The sequence below is a fragment of the Ictalurus furcatus genome, chromosome 2, assembly GCF_023375685.1.
Source record: "Ictalurus furcatus strain D&B chromosome 2, Billie_1.0, whole genome shotgun sequence".
Classification (NCBI taxonomy): Eukaryota; Metazoa; Chordata; class Actinopteri; order Siluriformes; family Ictaluridae; genus Ictalurus; species Ictalurus furcatus.
This window is the reverse complement of record NC_071256.1, coordinates 12905614-12928615: the sequence shown is the minus strand read 5'-3', so window position 1 is coordinate 12928615 and position 23002 is coordinate 12905614. Positions and strand designations below refer to the sequence as shown.

Genomic DNA, 23002 nt, shown 5'->3' with positions numbered 1-23002 from the left:
CTGAAAAGCAAGAGCATGATGCTACCACCAATTGCTTGATCATAGGAATAGTTTTGCTTGGGTGTTGGGCTGTATTTGGTTTGTGCCAAACATTGTGAAAAGCTGATGATATTGTTGATAGCTGCACAGGTTCTCCTGAGTTTGGCCTGATCCTGATAGTGTCTGGGTTGTGCCATATTTTTTTCTGCTTTGCTAATGGATTTCACAGTGCTCCTAAAAAGATTGAAAGCTTTGCTGGTGTTTTAATAACGTTCTCCATCTTTTTTCCTCCTAACAAATTCATCTAAAAGTTTCACAGGCAATTCTTTGGTCCTCATTACAGCAGGACTGATATGATCTGATTTTAACTGTTAGGCCTCCCAAAGTCAGAGGTATTTATTGTGCAAGCATACAACAGGGCACAAGTGGATTTAAAAATGAACACAGGAGTACCTTGTTTAACATATTTAGTGTGAGAATACTACTCCTGATTTAGATTGCTAAAAGAAAGAGGGAAAAATACAATTATTTTATTTCTGTAGAGAGGTACTTCAAAATGAGCAGAAAAATACTTTCAATACTTTCAAATACTCTCAAACACTCATACTTTCCAGAGGCACTATACTGTATATATCTAAAGAGGAAATAACATGATTGAAATATATAAATTAAGACACTATAATTCTGTTCCTTATCCAACACTGACTTCATATTAACAACTCTAGTCTATGTGACTATGACGATCCCAGTCTCAAGATCAATAGTAAATTCACTTTTAGTCCTTAGACTAAATCCATAGTGTAATCCATAGCCTATCTATTAATCAAAATTGAATAGCAACCCTAATGTTTATATATTTATATAAAATGATTCATTATATTCATTATTGATGTGAATGGTCATTGCCAAATTGCCAATCACAAATTTGTTACATACATTATCTCTGGATTTCTGTCAAGATTTTCTTGATGCTGATGTTAATGGTGACCTCCAGTACACAGATTAAAGCCGTTTTCATTCATAAATTCATTCCTACATGGACTTAGTAATGTGGCCTTTCACTTTAAAGTAATGAATGCAGTGTTGAATGGGTAAAGCTCTGCAGTTTTTATGTCATCTCTTGTTTCATTATCAAATGAATGAATTTCTGTAACTGTTCACTGATATTTCCAGGATTAGATATGCTCATTACCAGTCAATAATAGATAATAATTTATTGCTTATAGAAAGAAGTCATCTTTGATCATGGCACCACAAGCTAACCTTTTACGGATTTTACAAAATACTAACTTTTATCAGGAAGGTAAGTCATGAAGGAAATGATTACATATAAAATTACACACTTTTAGTACTTATAAATATAGCCAAGAAGAAAGTTTAAAATGAAGAACAAAGAAGTGCTAGGGTAAGTGAAAAATGGTGATCAGTGATTGATCGTTGGAAAACATGGTGATCAGTGATTGGTCACTGGGAACGATGTGATCAGAGATCGGTCACTGGGAACAATGGTGATCAGTGATTGGTTACTGGGAACAATGGTGATCAGTGATTGGTCACTAGGAACAATGGTGATCAGTGATTGATCATTGGAAAACATGGTGATCAGTGATTGGTCACTAAGAACGATGTGATCAGAGATCAGTCATTATGAACAATGGTGATCAGTGATTGGTCACTGGGAACAGTGTGATCAGAGATCAGTCATTATGAACAATGGTGATCAGTGATTGGTCACTGGGAACAGTGTGATCAGAGATAGGTCACTGGGAACAATGGTGATCAGTGATTGGTCACTGGGAACAATGTGATCAGAGATCGATCACTGGGAACAATGGTGATCGGTGATTGGTCACTGGGAACAATGTGATCAGAGATCGGTCACTGGGAACAATGGTGATCAGTGATTGGTCACTGGGAACAATGGTGATCAGTGATTGATCTTTGGAAAACATGGTGATCAGTGATTGGTCACTGGGAACGATGTGATCAGAGATCAGTCATTGTGAACAATGGTGATCAGTGATTGGTCACTGGGAACAATGTGATCAGAGATTGGTCATCAGCTTGCACAAGTGCAACTCGCTCTGGCTTTACACACTGGTGGCAAGTCAAGTAACTCTCTCTCCACTTCTTAAAAGCTCTGCTCAAAAAGATTTGTTGCTAGGCTCTTTTTAAAAAAAAATAAAATCACTGAATGGGTCTAAAGGTGACCAAATCAAGTGACAAAATAGCATTGTTTATTTTAAAATATGTTAAAAATATCATATTTTAATACATTTTGAGAAAATATGTGTTTGCTTAAAACACTGTAAGCTGTTTTTCTTATTGAGATTTACAACAGTGGACTGATACCCAATAATATACAGCATGTACAGTAAGATGTAACATGTAGTAAGATGATTAGGTATTTCTGATACTAATTTGCATAAATATCCACCATTAAAGGCTATAAATTCATAATTTCAAATAAATCCTTAGTATAAGCACGCCTGCAGTTGACTGTATTCTGGACACTATTTGCCCTACAGATATTCTATGGACATTATCTGTATGGGGATTTGAATTTCCTCCAACCTCCCAAAAACTGATCGACTATTTGATCAGCTACTTTAAATTGCCCCAAGGTGTGAATGTGTGTATGAATGTGTGTGTAGATAGAGCTTGCAATGGACTAGCATCCCTTTCACTGTGTATTTCTACATCATAACGGTTCTGGGTGCATGCAGCCCTGACCAGGATAAAGTCGATAATGTGGTTAGTGAAGATGGGTGAATGGAATAATAAATAAATTAATGAAAATTGATGGATCATATCACCTTATGTGAGCTGGGTGTTTCATGATTAAACACAACTGATGAATTTATTAAAAAGTTTAATGAAAATTTAGCATAAGATTTAGATCGATCTTACTTACATATTTGTTTATTCCAGGGGTTTAATAATGTATTGAGTAAAGACACACTGTATGGGGTACACAGCATTTACCCTGAAAATGTGTTTATGATGTTGGAATTTAAGGTATTATGGTATTTAAGTCATTGTCAAGAATTTCAGCATCTCTTACTCACTCACTTTCAGTAATCGTTTTATCCTGGTCAGGGATCCAGAGGATCGGTAGTACACTGGGCACGAGTCAGGAATACACTCTCACAGAACATCATGCGCGTGCACACACACACACACACACACACACACACACACACACACACACAAACACCTACGGAAACCAGTCCACCAACTGGCATGATTTTGTGATATGGGAAACCAGAGAAGCTTAAAGAAAACCACAGACATGGGGAGAACATGCATAGAAACTCCAATACCCAAAGCTCAGGATCAAACCAGGGAACCTGGAGCTATGAGACAGCAATATTACCCACTGTACCACCATGCCACCCAATTAACACCGCAGTAATAAAAATACGTTCACATAACAGCTCAAATATATATATATATATATAGTCCTGGCAGGCTGTTTTTCACTGTTTTCAATCATCCCTGATTGAGCCCTGACTAATCAGAATAAACAAAAACTTTGGAATGCCTGTAGCTAACTGAATATAACCTAAAATAAACACCAGGAGTGAGAACATCTAGCATATAAAAATGAAGCATTCCTGATAACAGAACAAAACCTTCACACTTAACACTTACATCCAGGATCCATGCTTTTTTTTTAATCAGCAGGAGAACTACACACTGTATAATTTTCTCTTGGGGATATACAGTGGATATAAAAAGTCTACCCCCACCCCCTCCTGTTAAAATTGCAGGTTTTTGTGATGTAAAAAAAAATGCAGCCAAGCAAATTCAAGTAAAAACAAGTGTAAAAAAAAAAACAACAAAAAAAAAAAAACAACAAAACACAACTTCAGGTAAGCATCTACCAAATTAGAACATATTGATTCAGCAAATGTATTCCACTCCTTCTTGTAATAATGCCCCAAATCTATCAGATTGTGAGGGCATTTCCTGTGCACAGCCCTCTCAAATCATTCCACAGGTTTTCAATAGGATTTAGATGTGGGCGGTTACTGGGCCATTCCAAAAGTTTGATCTTTTTCTGAAGCCATTCCCTTGTGGATTTTGATTTGTGCTTTGAGTCATTGTGCTGGAAGGTGAACATTTTCTTCATCTTCAGCTGTATAACAACAGTCTGTAGATTTTGTGCCAAAAACAGATTAGTATTTGAAGCTATTCATGATTCCCTCTATCTTGCCTAGAGAGAAGCAGCCTCATAGCTGGCACCATCACCATGCTTCACCATGGGTATATTGTTCTTAGGGTGAAAAGTCTTGTTTTTATGGCAAACATAACTTAACAAAATGTACGCACTTTTTTATTTTTTATTTTGTGAAAGGGCTTCCATCTAGCCATCTACTCCAAAGCCCAGACATGTAAAGAAAAAAACAAAAAAACGAGAGATTGTTGTCACATTCAGGGAGTGACCAGTACTTGCCAGCAGCAAATTTAATGTTGCCATAGGTCTCTTAGCAGCCTCGCTGATAAGTTTCCTTCCTGTTCTTGGTAATGCTATTGATCCCAAGCAATACCTTTCAACAGTAAGATGCTGGACATGCTTTGTAATTTCCTTGAGGATGATGGCTTCAGCAGTCAGATGAAACCAAGATGATGTCAGTAAAATCCTACAGAAACAGCTATTATTTATTTGGGGTTAATGTGAACCACTTCATTGATGACAGATGTATGATTATTTCTTTTGAAAATGAGTTTGAATGTGATTAGTAATTTCTGAGCAGTCACATGCCCCATTATATGCCCCCCCCCCCCCCCATTAAAACCTTTCTATTTGTTTTTCACTTTAATTTTGTTGGGTGCTATATCACATTAAAGGTGGAAAATGATCTGACATGATTTATCTTGGTTTCATGTTTCACATCATAAAAACCTGGGATTTTAACAGGGGTGGTTAGGCTTTTTACATCCACTGTAAATGTTTGTCTTTCCATACGTTAGGTCTGTCTTCCCTTTTATGAAAGACATGGAATGTTTAATTTTTGTGATAATAATAGGGGAAGGTGACACAGACAGCAGGACTTATTACAGAGAGAGGCTTTATGGCAACAGTAATATTCTATACCAGATAGCCGCAGGTAAACACCTGCACTGTTTATGACAGTGTTTAATCTTGCCAGGGACTACGACACTTCAAAGAAGGAAGGGGAAGATTAGAACAAGAAGATATTTATGTTTAGAAACTCAACTTGAGGTCGGTTTTATCTTGATCAACATCGTGCTGCCAGCATGGAGACCATAAAAGCAGTAGACTTCAAACGATGAAATAACTAAATGAAAAAAGAGCCACCAGTGAACACGCAGTCATAATTATACTCAAAAAGAGACAACCTGATGTTATGATCTTTTAAAAAAAAAAGTGCTGATGCAAGCAACCATGTGATATTTGAACCAATCACAGACAAGGAGATAGGAGGTTTCAAACCACTAGCATATTGCTTGATGTTTTGCTTTTTTATTTATTTATTACAAAAGCTAGCTTCTCTTCTGCTTCTTCTGCCTAGTTACTGATACAACACTGAATGGTTTGTGAAAATTCTGTTTTATACCACAGAACTGTTGCATTCACAAGTTTAATTGGTCAGAAGGTGTTGATTTATTTTGTAGAACAGCAACTCTGAAAGTTCTGACTGTAATTTGAGTGAATTTTTATATCATTTTTATATTAACGTGCTCATTCTAATACATTATTGGTTCTATGGTAACAACTCTCTCACAGGGACTTATATGGCAGATTCTCTACATAATAAAATAATGAATAAAACTGCGTTGTTATTAAACAAGAAAAACATATAATCATTGCTACGTTGATGTTTTTTGTAAGGAAACGTTTATTTTAACATTTACAGAAGGACTCTCAAATATGTTGTACAGACAACATGTAAATATTGTAAAGATCAGTAAGTTTGCTGCAACAGGAGACTCTTCAGGATAGAGGAATTTGCACTTTTTGGTTTATTGGTAACATGACATTTTTTGTCTTATTGAATTAAGATAATTGAATTAATCACACCACCACATTATGGATTATTTTTCCTATGAAAAGCATGCCCTATTGTGTTTTATTCCTTACTTAACAAACATTCATCAAAATTTTTCTGTCTACCTTGGAACTGTAATTCTGTGATTTTAAGATGTTAAGCAATAAAGCTTTGAGATCCGATTCGGTCATTACAGGCAGCACATAGAGTAAAAGCACTCTACTATTTTTTATTACATATGCATTTACAGTATTTACAATACTTTATTTCAAGTGATAAACCATTTCACTTAATTCAACTTACAGTAGTGCTTGAAAGTTGTGAACCCTTTATAATTTAAAACAAAATATTTCTGCATAGATATGACCTAAAACATAATCAGATATTTACACACGTCCTAAAAGTAAATAAAGAGAACCCAGTTAAACAAATGAGACAAAAATATTATACAAATCATAATGCTACCACCACCATGTTTCACAGATGGGATAAGGATCTTATGCTGGAATGCAGTGTTTGTCTTTGCTCCAAACATAACGCTTCTCATTTAAACCAAAAATTCTATTTTGGTCTCATGTTAGACATTAATATTCGGCAATGTGAGAGAGGCCTTTAGTTGCTTAAAAGTTACTCTGGGTTCCTTTGTGACCTCAAGGACTATTACACATCTTGCTCTTGGAGTGATCTTTGTTGGTTGAGCACTCCTGGGGAGGGTAACAATGGTCTTGTATTTTCTCCATTTACATACAATCTGTCTGACTGTAGAGTGGTGGAGTCAAAACTCTTTAGAGATGGTTTTGTAAGCTTTTCCATCCTGATGAGCATCAACAACTCTTTTTCTGAGGTCCTTATAAATCTCCTTGGTTCATGCCACAATACACGTCCACAAACACGTGTTGTGAAGATCAGACTCTGATAGATCCCTGTTCTTTAAATAAAACATGGTGCTCACTCACACCTGATTGTCATTCCACTGGTTCACATACTTTTGCCACTCACAGATATGTAATATTGGATCATTTTCCTTAATAAATAAATGACCAAGTATACTATTTTTGTCTCGTTTGTTCAACTGGGTTCTCTTTGTCTACTTTTAGGACTTGTGTGAAAATCTGATGTTGTTTTAGGCATAAAACATCATAGGCATTGGCAAGATATGTTACTCATTAAGAGTGTTACATGTATTATAATTCCTATGGCATTATACCTCTTGTAGTTTATCTTTTAGTATTGTACATAGGCTGTAACTGTACTGTATACCATAACTGACCAATGGCTGACTAATAAGCTGGGCTTGTGAGAAAATAGTTGTAGCACACTACATTAAATTGTAAATCTTTTTGCATGCTGGGAAATGGGTATGCTAAATATCTTTTCTCTTTGCTTTGATGTATGTTACACTTGAGTGTAATGTTGAGTGTTATAGTGATAGTAAAAATGACTAGACCCTGATGATTTCTTTCTACTTTCTTCTTCTAATCATGGTTATTAATGATGTAAGAACTAAAGGTTGTATATAAAGTTCAGCTAACTGGCTGTTTGTTCAGTATAAAAATGTAGTCTAATAATAAATTCCTTTATAACATATTGGCATTTACTGAAGATCATTAAGGGCAGCACAATGGCACAGCAGGTACTTTTGCAGCTCCTGACAGTTCCAGGGCCCTGAGTTCAATCCTGAGCTCTGGTTACTGTCTGCGTGGAGTTTTGCATGTTCTCCCTGTGTTTCCCTGGATTTCCTCCAGGTTCTCCAGCTTTCTCCCACTGTCTGAAAAAAAACATACCAGACACATGCTACACTAAATTGACCATAAGTGTAAATGTGTGTGTGTGTGTGTGTGTGTGTGTGTGTGTGTGTGTTCATGGTGCCTGTGATGGACTGGCCTCCCATCCAGGGTGAGTTCTCTTGCCTTGTGCCTGATGTTCCCATGGTGGGCTCCAGATTTGTCACGACCCTGAACAGGAAATAATAAATTAAACAATAGTATTAGCACTGGAATGTAGAGATGATCTAACCATATTAAAACAAAATTAATCTGTGTATAGTTGGTTTGTGTTCCCTCTTTAGAAAAAAAAAAGTTGTATGATATTGTACTCCCACTAAAATATGATGTTCGTTTACTTATATTATTGTAATATATTCTGCAAACACAACCCTCTCAGAATACTCTGAGTTGACTTAGTTCAGTATACAGCTTTATATTGAACTCTCCTGTTATAGTTACAGTAATGTTTTTATTTTATTTTTTTTCTGTTAGTGTACATTTTTCTGAACTTGGTTTACTAATGTTTGGAACATTCCTTGGTAACTTACCATATGTTGTTTGAATAACAAAGTTTTCCTGTTGTTTCTGTTGCAATGAAACTCTTTGTGTAAACTCTGTTGATGTACCACACACACAATATGGCACTGATTTTACAATTACATTGTATAGATTTTATCTTGTTTGCTATATATGGGCAATTATGTCAGTGGGATTTTGCATTGAATACATATCTGATTGAACAAATACTCCTAGCTATGTTATTTGCAAGTATTAAAAAACATCAAGCTCATTTTTTCCCCACCATAAAAGTTACATCATATGTATGGTTTTATAAATATTAAGTTACTGATCCATAGATCCTAACAAAGGTCCTAATTTGGCCAGTGATAATATACGTTTGTTTGGATATAACTGAACATGCGTCAGATATTTGACAGAAACAAATGCAGATAGTTGTTGCTGATGTGTGTTTTCCAGCCACCATGTGGTTTTCCCCATTGTGAGCTATCAGTCAGCATTGTTTTATGTTCAGTTGACCCGTAGCAGACTGGCTGCGGGCAGTGTAAAGATACACTAGTTTACTGTGTTGAGTCTCCACGTGTGTGCGTGTGTGTCCCCGTGCGAATCCCTCTACCCACAACCATCTCACTGGTCATCACAAACTGCTAATCATTCACTACACAATAATACTGCCATCCATTTCAGTATTTTGGCTAGAAAAAAAGCCTTTTTGGGCTGGACAATATGATGATTTAATATCAAAATATTTCTGAGATATTGAGACATCTTTTTTTATTGCATTTTAAATGTTTTTTTTGTTTGTTTGTTTGTTTAATGATTGCATGAGAAGCAGTTGATTTATTTTTTAAACCTTTTTGTAATGAGTCTGTAAATTGTTAAAATGTAATAAATTTTTCCTCCTTGTTAAATAATTATGTTTTTATAAATTAAGTGTGCTAGTGAACCTATGTATACACACAGTTACAATCAAAATGATTCAACCACATTGCCAATCAGGTTTATTGTCAAAATTTACAGACTTTCAGCTGTTTGCAACAAACAAATCAAACAAAAACAATTGAAATAGTTCAACACAATGAATGCTTCAAGTGGTTTCCCAGAATTCAACTGAAAATGCAACTTATAATGATTTCTCCAGTTTCAAAAGTATTCAACTCCTTCATGGCAAGCATCTTTAGTACTTAGTAGAGCACCCTTTTGCTGTTATGACCTGCTGCAAACAAGATTCATAGCCAGACACCAGCTTCCTGAGGAATCTTAGCCCTTTCCTCATGAGCAATGGCCTCCAGTTCAGTAATATTCTTGTAATATTATATTAATTAAAAAGAGAAATCCTTCACCTATGATCTCACTTCACAAGTCTTACAGCTCGTGTGCAAATCAGTCACTCCGAAACGATTTCATCTTTGTTTATTTTCTGGAGCGCTTGTGCTGTTGGTGGAGTTTTAGAAATCGTTCTAATTTTGGTTAGTCGCTGACCTATGTAACTATATGGAGTGGCAGAGATGATTAGTGGTTAGAATTTGCAGGAGGTGATTCCAAGGGTGCGGTCTTGTTGCTTACTTTGGATAGTGGTTCACCAAACCAGGCATGTACTTTTTGTGAAAACTCTTCTCGTTGTAGAAAATGACTGTCTGTGTATTTGGTAAAGCTTATTCTACTCTAATCATTGAGCTAGGCTAGATATGGGGTTGGAGCAAAGAAAAAAGAAAGAAGACAAGAAAAGAGACAGCAGTTCCTTACTTGGTCTTTTAATTCAGAATTAGTAGATCAAGGACATCTCCAGAACCAAAGACAGAGGTGGGGTCTTGCGCTTTGAACCTTTATTATAGATGAATTTAGTGATGGTCTAAAGAGGCTTCCTCCTAGGATTTAGGCTCTGATCAGTTCAAGAGAAAAAGAAGAATACATCTGTAGACTTCCCACAAACAAAGTGTTTGGAAACCAGTGAGAGTAAGAGAGAGTAAAAAATTTATTTGAGACCAATTTAATGTCAACTAAAATGCAGTGGAATAGTAATTCATTCATTCATTCATCTTCAGTAACTGCTTTTATCTGGGTCAGGGTTGTGGTGGATCCGGAGTCTATCCAGGGAACACTGGGCGCAAAGCACGAATACTAATATATTTTTGGGTGGCCAAATGTGTAGTTAAGTCTGTACCTCCAGCTATAACAGCTAGTACATACAGTAAAGTCTGTGTATCTTTCAAGTATAGGAACTGTTACTGTCAGATTGCAGTAATATAAACACACTTGCTATGTAAGAGTAAGCTCTGTCTATGTTTCTTCGTAATAATTACAGATGATATCCTCCCCAAAATCAAAATACCCCCTGGCTTAGCTTGAGCCAAATCAGTTCTTTCCCTGAAATCCCCCTGTAATTGTGTAATAAGCCATACACATACTGCCATGCCCAGTGGAGCATAATTGAGTGTGGCAAATACTGGAACGTCTTACATCATTCGAAACTGGACAGACAGTAACTTTGTCTCGCAATACCTTAATGTGCACTGTGTGAATGTGATTATTGTTTAAGCATTCCCATTGTGTCGGTAATTGGCTAAGGAGCTTGTTTTCCCCCTTTGTTTCTGTATTTCCGGCTTGCTTTTACTCTCACACTCGAAGACCGTGTGAGTGGCTTTGGCAAAGCCCAGAGTTGTAGGGCTTCTTTCATTAAAAACCTGCACTTCATGGCCTCCATGGCTATAGGCCTGCTTACATCTCATCCTCTCCACAGGGTTCCTTGAGCACTTAATTAGTTGCATTCATCACTGCTGTCTTACAGAGTGTCCAGTATTGAGCAGAGGTACTAAATACATATAAATTTGTTTGCCTAAGTTGTATACAACACTTGCATGACTTTGTTTACCAATTCCACTAAGCACAGAACCTACAGTCTCAGAACTAAAGGTAACAAACTGTACATTTCTTTGTTGCTGGGGTGGAGTTGCCTGTGTGCATGTGGTGTACCTTTAATTAGCCCAATTACAGTATGTACGTTAAATTATTTTTCAAGGTACACACTAAAGGTACCCCAGCAATAATGAAAGCTCCAGTGTGGTTCCTTTTCTTCTGACAGTGTAGATCTGAGTACCTGTGTGATAATGGTACCGCTGTATGTAGGAGTTCTTCGGTGGTTGTGGCATGGTCACATCATTTGAACACAGCAGACTATGTTAATCTAACAACAATAGCAACAATAGAGGAGGTTTGTGGTCTGATGTACCTTTTATTTAGCATTTGTTGAAGAAAACTAAAGCGTCCAACCAAACAGAACTTTCCGGGTTTTCCATCGTGCTCTATGGCATCCCTTAAAGTACTGTCTTATCAGTGATGTTGAAACTCTTACTTTGGGCATCACAGTTCAGGCAGATCAGAGGGACTGACTGTTATATTTTGGCACCTCCAAAGTTGATCAGTCTTGTGTAAGATCAAGCAGAGAAATTCTTCACCAAAGCACATTTTCCAACTCACAACAAAAAAAAGACAAGAAATTCAAACATCTAGTTTAGGTTTCCTGATCACTTTATTATTTATTGTTGTCCTACTTTTTTGGCCGATGTACAGTGAAACAATATATGAACAAATATAGATCAGTTGTACTTCTCATAAGCATTAAATCATTAAAAAAGTGTGATGAGCTGGAACAAAAGAGCACAGTTCTCATTCATTGTCCGGCGAGTCATCCTGAAGAAACAAAAACCCACCGACAGCAATGAATGTGAATCGGGACCAGAAGCAAAAAGCAAGGATAGAGTGTCTCTCGCGTCATCTGTGATTGCCGTCAGGGATGCTCGGGCAGCATTCTTAGCCGGATTGGCAGCCTCTTGCCCATCTTATGCATGAGGCACATAAGGCCTGCGTGGTAGGTGTGAGCTCGAGAAGCAGTGTACACTCAACACTCGATGGTTTCTCTCATTTGAAAACTCACCGACAGCGTTGAATGTTCACCACGACTCGGCTAACTTTGACTTTCTCCTAAGAATTTGCGCTGATGCAATATTATGCATGGGTTACACAACAGCCTCAATTATATTATTTAAAGAATGTTACAAGGATGCACTTATTATTATTACTATTATTATTACTACTACATTATCACAACACATCAGGCCCACCAGCAAGGTTCAAGAGCATGATGCAAAACATCCGGTGCTATCTTGTGCGGTGTGGTCATATGTAGAGTGACCAAGTGCTGCAAGAACCATAAGCACTCTGGCATCTATTATCTGATCATGGGGGAAGGGAGCAGAGCAGGGGCCAGGGGTTGAGCGGGAAAACGAGAAGGGGGCACTCAGTTAGCTAGAGAGGACAAAAATGGAAAGGGGGTGGAGGAAAGGAATAGGGAGCTGAAGGAGCATGCATGTCTGTCTGGGCAAGGAAGGCGGGGGGGGTGGGCATTGATCGATTCCAGGCTTTGCATTTCCAGACACAATGATTGGCAAAGGTCAAAGGGTTTCATTTCCTATGAAAGAGGGTCTGTCTGGTAGTGACCATCCGTTTTTCTTTCTGCAGGTTCAGAGTGGTCGGAATACACACACACACACACACACACACACACACACACACGCACACACACAGGGAAGTGTTAAAAGAAATGTACACATCACATTTGTAAAATCTTCTATCATTATGCCCAGGATAATAAATTTCTGCTCTTGGCTCACTAACTAGCTAGTTGTGAAGTAAGTAGCATGAGCAGCTACACGATGGTGTTTGTTCAGCCGTTGCAGTGGCTGAGCATACAAGGTGCAGAAATATGGGGGGGAAGGGACTCAAAGGAAGAATAAGCCTACCGAGACAGACCCACCCCCCCCCCCCAACACCCACCCACCCACACACACACACACACCCACACACACACACACACCTGGGACTTGAACTCATGACCCTGTGATGAATAAGTTCAAGGAGGGCATAGCCATTTTTGAGGATGGCTTGAACTTGTATACATTTCCCAAAAGGAACATTTAGAAATTGCATGCATATGAGATGAGATGTTAATCTAACTGGCTAGTCCTATTCTAGATGAGACAGAAAGCAAAGAAAAAGTTGCATGTAGTGTAAATGTCAAACCAGACCTTGGAGAGTAGTTTCACTCTGGATGAACGACAGTTATTGACAAAGATGTCTGTGCTTATGTGATCAGTGACTGGTGATGGCCCCCACCCCCCCCAAAAGAAACCCTCCCTCCCCACCCACCCTCATCGTCTGGGTTATGTCTACCTGCCCCAGACGAGATCAATACTTTAATCCAATTGCTGTTCACTTACACAGGGGCTGACACCACCTCCTCAGCCCGGCATGTGTATGTGTACATGCATACAATCACACACACACACACACACACACACACAAAATAGTGCCGAAGCCATAAGAAGCGAGTCTCTGAAATTTACAATACACTGAAAAATGTGAAAAGTGCACTGAACATTGTAAGTCATGTAGAATGTTGTTGAGTACAGATGAGTCCCAGATATGTCCACAAGCTGCTAAGTAGCATAGGAACACATGCAGAAACAAGGCTCATGCATGCCTTTGCGGATAACATCAAATTAGCCTCTGTTCGCAGTATTGTCTGAACACATAAGCAACTCTTGTCATCAACGTCACATCAAATTTGTGTCCGGTTTGGAAACACCGCCTCTGGGCATGACAATGCATCCCGACGTAAAATCTGCTGGGGCTCCCAATACAGGATATATATTCTCAATAAATGACAAGAGTTTCTATTCTATACAAAGAGCAGTAATATGTAAGGAAGAAGAAGGGGGGAAAAAAAAGCACAAGAAGAAAATGTATGAGGTAAAATGTACTTACCCCAGCCCCTGTGAGATGTATACACCCAGTCTGACTTCTGCTCTCTTGTTCTCTCTCTCTCTCTCTCTGTACGTCGAGTTGTCGTTCCAACCCTGCATTCCTCCATCTCAGCATATCCCTCCCTTTTCCTCCTCTCTCGCTGGGTCCCTCTTTCTACTATTTTAAAACTCTGCCCCCTCGTCGCTTCCCTTCCCACTTTTAAACGTCACCATATTTTTCTGATCCCACGTCTCATACTCTTCTTTCCACTCGTACCGAGGCTTTTGACCTATGTGGTCTCGTCCTTCCTGTAGCAAACTTAACTGTAAGACTGTCTGGTGTTTCCATGCATGTGTGTGTGTATGTGTGTGTGTGTGAGAGAGAGAGAGAGGGAGGAAGGCAGAGAAAGAAGGGGGGAGGAAGGGTAGTGCAAACCAGGACACGCAGGCTGTGTCAGTTTGAATGAAAATTGTGAAAGCTCTGCTTCTCTCTCCTCCCTCCCTCTCTCTCGCTCTCTTCCCTCCCCCTTTTCTGACACCCTCTTCCCCACCCTACTCTCTCTCGTTCTCTCTGTCTGTATGCATGCTCAGTCTCCCATCGTCAAAAATTCTCACACACCACACAGACATTTATATTTATACCTCCCTGTTTCTCACTAACTATCCTCTGTGCTCTCAATAACACACACACACACATTTTCCTCCCACTGTGCAGCAGACATTTAACCCTTTCATTTCTGAGCCAAAACCCTAACTATTTTAAGCAGCCTAGTGTAACACCTCCTACCCCAAAAAAGAAAATGGTGAACGCACACTGGTTTGCTTCTCTTATATCAAAAACCAATTTTTGCTTGCTTGCTTTTTTGTATTACGGAGAATTCACCTGAAGTTACGCAAAGCGTTTCCAACGTCTTTACAGTCCAATGTTGGACCTGCTTTTCCACACACATATGTAAATATACTGTGGGGGTTTTATTTTTGTGTGTTTCCCATTTTTCACTGTGTATGGTGTGGTAGAAAGTAGAGAATCAATGAGGTCAAACCCATGGCCAGACCACCCCCCTCCCTAAACTCAATATTATCCCCAGTGACCTCTGACCCACCTTCTACGGTAGCGTCTGAGCCTTTCTGACCACTCATTAGCCTCTACCTCTGCTGCAGTCGCCACTACATCCAGCTAGCACCGGCTACTGAGACATATTTGACAGAGTGGCAGTCAATAGTCAATAGGGCAAAGGCAGCAGGAGGTGGGGGAGAGAAGCTTCGTGCAGGATGAAAGAAAGCATGGAGGAACATTGTTGAAAGCAGGTGGGGTAAGTCTCACAAAGAAAGCAGCTTTTATTACTAACGACATACTGGCAATGTGACTAATTATAACTGGAAGCCTGAATTACTGATAAGCAGTTTTGAGATGATGTGTGAAATAATAAGTGACATGAAGAAGAAAAAAAAAAAAAAAAAAAAAAAAAAAAAAAAAAGAGTGGAGAGTTTAATCAGTGCATCCCCCGTTTCTGGCCTAGTGCTCTTTGCTGCAGCGTTATCTCAGATCAGTCAGACTGAAGGAAATGAAGCAAGTTAGGGACAGCATTTAAAAGGGCTGTGATTGAGCTGTGTGCTTTCCAGAGTGATGGGTGCTGCAGAGAGGTCTTGTCCATTTCCACATTATGCGATAAGACAGATACAAGCGCCGGAGGTCTGCAGCTTCCTTTGACCAGCTAAAAAAAATATTTAGTTATTAGATAATAGCTTTCTCATTTGGGTGAACAGTAGGAGTGCTTTAATTCTACAACCCCAATTCTGTAAAACAGTATGGGACAGTATGGAAAACGCTAATAAAAACAAAGTCGACTGATTTGTAAATGTATTTGGACTTGTAGTTAAACAAAAAACTTATAAAGACAAGGTATTTGATGTTTTACTTAATCAACTGCATAGTTTTTTTTTTTTTAAGGTAAATGTTTATTTTGAAATTGATGAATGGAACACGTTCCAAAAAAAGTTGGGACAGGGGCAATTTAGGACTAATAGTGATGTGACAAGTTGATATAAGAAGGTGATGTGAAACAGGTGAGGCAATCGTCTAATCATAGTATATAAGGAGTTTGCAAAAAAGGCCTAGTCCTACAACAGCAAGGATGGGTCGAGGCTCGCCAATCTGCCAACAGATGAGTCAGCGAATAATTCAACACTTTGAAAACAACATTCCCCAAAGACAAATCAGTAGGATTTTGGCCATTTCACCTTCTACTGTGCACAATATAATTAAAAGGTTCAAGGAATCCAGGCAAGTCTCTGTGCATAAAGGGCAAGGGTGAAAACCACTTCTGAATGAGCGTGACCTCTGATCCATCAGACGTCACTGTCTTAAAAACCGTCATGAGTCTGTAATGGATATCCTGACATGGGCTCGGGAATACTTTGGTAAACCTTTGTCACTCAACACCATTCGCCGCTGCATCCACAGATGCAAGTTAAGGCTTTACTATGCAAAGCAGAAGCCATACATCAACACTGTCCAGAAACACCACTGACTTCTCTTGGCTCAGTCTCATCTGAGATGGACAGTAGCACAGTGGAATTGTGTTTTGTGGTCCGACGAGTCAACATTTCAAATAGTTTTTGACAAAACAGCCGTCGTGTTCTCCGGGCCAAAGAGGAAAAGGACCATCCAAGTCAGGACCAAAAGCCAGCGTCTGTCATGGCATGGGTAACTTGCACATCTGTGAGGGCACCATTAATGCAGAAAGATATGTACACATTTTGGAGCAACATATGCTGCCATCCAGAGCAGAACAACGCCAAACCACATTCTGGCGGATAACAAGCGCATGGTTGCGTAAGCAGAGAGTGCAGGTGCTACCATGGCCTGACTGCAGTCCTGACCAGTCTACGGTTGAGAATTTGTGGCGCATTATGAAGTGCAATATAAGGCAACGAAGGCCTCGTAGAGTTGCACAGCTGAAGAAATGCATAATAGATGAATGGGGAAAATTCCGCTTACTAAACTTAACCAACTGGTGTCTTCACTCACTTAATAAGTGTTATTAAAAGAAAAGATGATGTTACACAGCGGTAAACAGTCGACTGTCCCAACTTTTTTGGTGTATTGCAGTCATCAGATTTGAAAGGAATGTATATTTTCAAAAAGAAATTAAATTCACAAAGTAATGTGTTCATAATGTGTTTCCAATATAGTACAGGGTGAATTGAATGTTTGAGCTCGTGATGTTCACTGAACAACAGATGATACTTCACAAAGACACTTTCTAAATGTGCATTAATGACATCACTGGGCACATTATAGTGAGTTTCTTGCCATCCCTAAAGTGGGATAAGGTTACAAGGAGTCAGGGAAAGCCTTAGGCGTGTGCTACCGCCAGATAACATGTATCCCACTGCGGGGGGGGGGGGGGGGTTTGGGGGGTTAACACACAAGGCAATATGGATGCTCCAGCAAGCCTGAGAAACATGTTTCTAGATCAGGGGGAAAAAAATCGAGGGATCGAGGGGAAAAAAAAAAATCAGTATTTGAAAACAATAGCTGCTAAGAAATGCTAACACTGACTGATATAATGTGAACAGAAACAGGCACAAATAAGATGAGAGACTGCCTATTCATGCGCATGCACCCTGATTAAATAGTGCACACTTTCCATAACCTCAGTATGCATTCTTCACGGCAGGATCAGGATGTATAATATTCTTTCCGGGAGATCGGATAGTGATTAGAAATAAGAGCCAACACAGCATGAGGGGCCACAGGATCAATACCCGCCATTTGAAAAGCAGTGTGGGTGTGTGAGCGAGCAGAAATGGTGGAAGCTGCACAAAGACTAATGTACAGGCAGAAGATTTCTCCTGGAAATCTACGAGAATCCTTTCGACCGAAAGGAATCCAATTGAAAGCATAATTAAACCTGTGACTTTTTAGTGAAAAGAATAAAGAAAATGCACCTGCGTTAATGCAAAGGAAATAGCGTTTCCCTTTGAGGATAAGAACATGCCTTTGACTGCTTTACTGCAGGACTGCAACACACACTGACCATTTTATCACATAAACCTATCATACAGATACAGTTAGGGTTTACGTACACCTAAAGACATACAAAAGCAATTTTTCCACAACTCCACACATTTCATGTTACCATTCACTTCCTGTGTTAAGTTAATTAAGGCATCTACTTTATTTCCATTAGAGGTCATTTCAAACTAACAACTTATTTGCTAGATCAGATTTTCAGTGGGTCAGAAGTTAACATACACTTTGTTAGTATGGAGTGGCATTGTCTTTGAAATGCTTAAACTTGAAGCAAATGCATGGGGTAGCCTTCCATAAGCTGTTCACAACAGAATTTTTGCTCATCCCTCCTTGCTCAAACACGCTTTTTCATTTCGGTCCACAAATATTTCTATGGGATTCAGGACAGGGCTTTGTGACGGTCACTCCAATACTTTTTCTTCGTTGTCTAAGTCATTTTGTTATAACTTTAGGAGTATGCTTAGGATGATTGTCCTGCTGGAAGTGATGCTGCCACCCCCGTGTTTCACAGTTTCACACATGGCATTCCATCTCACTAAAACCTCACCCTTTTTCCTCCATACATAGCGCTGACCATTTAGCTGAAACAGTTAAATTTGTGTTTCATCTGACCAGGGAGTACACCTCCAAAAGGCTGGTGATCACCTGAGAAGTTCAGTCTGGCTTTTTTTAATGCTGGTCTCCAAGTAGGGGATTCTTCCTTGCAGAACAGCCTTTCAGACCATGGCAATGTAGTACTCTTGCCTCAAACTTCACCAGTTCTTGTTGATGTTGTTGTCTTGGGATTCACTTGAATCTTTTGGAACAAAGTTCATTTATCCCTGAGAGTTCATTTGTGCTTCTTTCCTGAATGCTGGAGTGTTTATGTGGGCCCAAGAAATGATATATTTGAATATAATTGTTTGTGCAGATGCTTGTGGTGCCTTAAGTTGTTTGGAAATTGCTCCTAATGAGGAACCAGATTTGTGAGGGTCCACAATGTTTTTCAGATGTCTTGGCTGAGTTGCATGGTAGTAAGGGAAAGAAGGCACCAGCTCTAAAAGTAGGCCTTTTTTTAACAGCTACATGTGCAGTCCCAATCAACTACTCCTACTTTCTTTTTTTTAATACAATTGGCCGATCAGAAGCTTTTAAAAGTCATTACATCAATTTCTGGAATATTCTAGACTGTTCTAGGCTGAGTGTCAGCTTGGTGTATGTAAACATTTGCTACATTAGAATTTTGATTTAGTGAATTTAAGCTGAAATAATTCTGTCTCTAATCTATTATTTTAACATCACCTCTGATGTGAACAAAGTAGATAACTGACTTGCCAAACAAAAAGTATAGTAACATGAAATGAGTAGAGTTTAAAAATGGCAAAGAAAGTGACATGGAGGTAACTTGTTAGTGTGTTTGGCACAGTTGATGTGGTTTTTAAATAACATTTACACTTACTGGTCATTTTATTAGACACACCTATTATGTTGGTCCATCTTGTTTGTGTACCGGTTATAACCCTCTGGTCACGGTTGGTGTTAAACTTCCTCTAGGTCTTTCTTAGCTCTATACAAATCCCAGCGCGCGCGTGCACACACAAAATCTATACAGTAGCAGAACCGATATGTTGACTAGTTTTCTAAACATGACCAACTTGGTTTATAAGGAAGGACTTTTTTTTTGGTACCTGGACCTTTTTAATTTCACTTGAATACCCCTGCACTATAATGTCTGTCACACTATGCTGAGAATATTCCACCAGCCAAATCATTGATGGATGGGGTAGAAGGGGGCTGTTGAACCAGGCTCAGCAAAAGACTTACCAGTCAATCAGTGTATTCCTTTAGAATAAATAAATAAAAAGGTATTCAATGAGTGAAGATCAATGTGGGTGTATCTAATGAACTGAATGTAGAATGTGGCACTTTTATAAAAAAATAAATAAATAAATAAAAAAGCACAACAGATAGCAAGTTGGTCAACGTTTTAAAAGTTTCATTTTCTCAGAAGATATCATCGTAATATGTGATAGGCAGCCTTACGTTTTGCTCCAGCACCACAATAAATAGGAGAGTTCAGAAATGTCCTTCCAGGCCGATACACACAAATTCATTTGTTCATACATGACATGTCCACAGATCTAAATCAGCAATTGTTCTTTATCACAACACATAAACCATATTAAATGTCCTGTTTTGTACTGATCTCTTTTCCTTCCCCTGTTACCTCCCCACTTTTCTTCCTACTGTCCATGTCTTCTTCTCCCTCCATCACCAGTGCCTTCCAGGACTCCTGGTGCAGTCTCTCATTTCTTTCGGTCTCCTGTGCTGTAGGGGCTGCTGTGGCCAGCAGGGAGGGTGGGAGATGCTTGAACTCCTCTTCATTTATATCATAGTTCTCCATTTTATTTTCCAACACCCACCAGCGCCCAGCGAAGCCTACGTCCAGCACACGTTCACGCAACTGCGCCCACGGCACAGAAAGCGCAGAGCACCGTGCCTCATACAGGCTGGTCTCGGGGTCGTAGTCCGCCACATAGGCCAACGAGATGATGCCCAGGCTGACGTATCGCAAACGGCCCTCGTTACGCAGCTTGGCCAAGCTCTGCACATGTCCATCCGACGTGCCACTACGGATCCACGGAGAGAGGAGGGCGAGCTGGTTGGAGGTCTCTAGTATTCTAGACTGGAAGGATGTGTCGTCTGGATTGGTGTAGTAACAGCCATACGCACCTCCAAGCAAGGCCACATAAAGGCTGGCTTTGAAAGGGCGCTCATATGCTCCAACAAATATTTCACGACAAGCTTCCTTATAGTCACTCAGAAGACTGCGGCACCACACACCTGCCAGACAAATTTAGTTAGGTTTAACAGATTAGAATTGACATTTTAATTGACATATGGTCATTCAGGCACTCTGTAATGGACTAGCTTATAGCCCCCACTAAGAGACTTCAGAAGCTTGATTTGATTCCATCACATTGACGGATTTCCTTTTGAAACAGGGTGTCAGAGTTATGGCGAGCTGGAGTGCTTGACTGATTTGCGCAACAGCCAACAGAGTTCGAGAGGTCACACCCCCAGGTTAGTAAAACAGCTCTCCTGACACATAATAACCAACTTGCACAAATTTCACCATCTTCCAAATGAATAAACTCCAACCATTTATTCTCTGCCAAAGGTAACAGTGTTCTGGAAGATGCACAGCTAAACACACACTGACGAACCATGTTCATTGCTACAGGATTGCACCAAAGTTTGTGGGGTGTGTTTTTTTTTTGGTGATTGTTGCAGCCAAAAAAAGCTTGATTTTGCGGCGGCTTCTTTTAAAAAAATTTGCAATGCCATTCCAGAGTTTTTTGAGAGTTTTGCAGAAAACTACTTGAACTGGTGAAATTTCAATCGCACGAAATTGTTTTGCACGCGCTGTTGTAGTGATGTTTGTTGGTAAACGAGACCTTTTTAGCTGTACTCGTGTCCTACGCACGGGAATCAAAGAGGCATTTGGCTGAACGCGTGTCGTGATGACGTCTCGGCCCAAATCTGCGATAATTTTGAAAAATCACAAGCTCCTCCGAATATCGTAGTATATTTTGGGTTAATTTCTGCGATCGCAAAAAATCCTGGAGAGACGCTACTGTAGAGCAAGACCTGGACATACACTTTATAGAGAGCATTTAATTGGATGAAAACAAGATAACGTGATATAGCCCCTCCCCATCTGCTACGTAAGAAAAGCTGCGACCGTTGAGCGTATGAAGTGTCCATCATTCCACACTTCGTTGTTTTTTGTTCAGTTGAACGAGTGCATCATCCGGAATTTAAAGTGCACTTTATTTATTTATTTATTTGTTTATTCATTTATTTATTTTTGGGGGGGGGGGGGGGGTATGTTCAATGTGAACACACTAATCACACTATTTATATTACAAAATGGCGTAGAATAGTGCAGAAGTGTGCGATTTGGGACGCACCTAATAATGTAATAAGCTATCAATTTTTTTTTTGTTATTTTTCTAGATATACTACTGTTTTGTTGTCCAAAACAATATGGGACAGGTACTACAAAACAAAAACAAAAGAGTATTGAAACACCAATTTTGATTTAAGGTGCACTTTAAACACTAAAAGATGACCTGTTCTAGCGGATAAGTGCCACTTTTGATCATACTGAACAATTATAAGATGGACATTTAGTTACTTCAGAATTCATTTCATTGTGTTAAGCAACATTTAAGATGAGAATAAAGTAAATACTTGTGTATGATAGTGACACACTGTGACACACAGACAGGGAGACAGGAGAAAAACAAATACACCAATATGTACACGGTTAAAATAAAGAAAAAAATATATATATATGTGAAAATAAAACTCGTTATACCACGAGCTAATAAACTAACCTGCACGACTGTTCCACAGTCTCTCCCATCTCGTACCCTTGCTGGTGGCAGCAACAGCAGCAGTAGAGCACCATCTCCTCAAAGCAGCCATGTTAGCGTCTGAAGCACAGCGCGCGTGCGGGATAAGAGCCAAAATGCCACCTAATGGACATACAGAGCACTACGTAGGGCACAGATGACATTTATTTCACAGGACACATAGTGCGCATACAGAGGGAGTACAAACGCGTTTGAGATTCAACCATTACTTAGGGTCGTGAGTTACACTGAACCGGAAGAACTATTTTACCAACAGTTTCTTGTTGGTAAAACACATCAAAGCTCTAATATTGGAAAGGAATAAAAAGTAATACTTTGCCACAGTGAAATGTCATTGTTTTAACAAATTAAAAAATTTATATAATTACTTTTTTTTTAATTGTTTTTTTTTTTTAAATTGTCAATACGCGGATAATATTCAGATAAACATAATTTATTTCCCAGAAATCCGTGGATATTA

At 39.1% G+C, this 23002-nt stretch overlaps 1 protein-coding gene and 1 long non-coding RNA gene across 2 annotated transcripts; both read right to left on the bottom strand.

Annotated features, from left to right (window-relative positions):
• Positions 1-5846: 5846 nt before the first annotated feature.
• On the bottom strand, positions 5847-14373 carry LOC128622332 (uncharacterized). Its single transcript, XR_008388381.1, has 3 exons — positions 14105-14373; positions 10028-10163; positions 5847-7951 (listed from the first exon to the last, which is right to left on the bottom strand). It is a non-coding gene; the product is annotated as an uncharacterized LOC128622332 (long non-coding RNA).
• Positions 14374-20070: 5697 nt separating this feature from the next.
• On the bottom strand, positions 20071-22979 carry timm29 (translocase of inner mitochondrial membrane 29). The gene is made up of 2 exons (XM_053648746.1): positions 22504-22979; positions 20071-20944 (listed from the first exon to the last, which is right to left on the bottom strand). The coding sequence occupies exons 1-2, from the start codon at positions 22592-22594 to the stop codon at positions 20283-20285; spliced, it is 753 nt and encodes a 250-aa protein (XP_053504721.1). The 5' UTR covers positions 22595-22979; the 3' UTR covers positions 20071-20282.
• Positions 22980-23002: the final 23 nt, after the last annotated feature.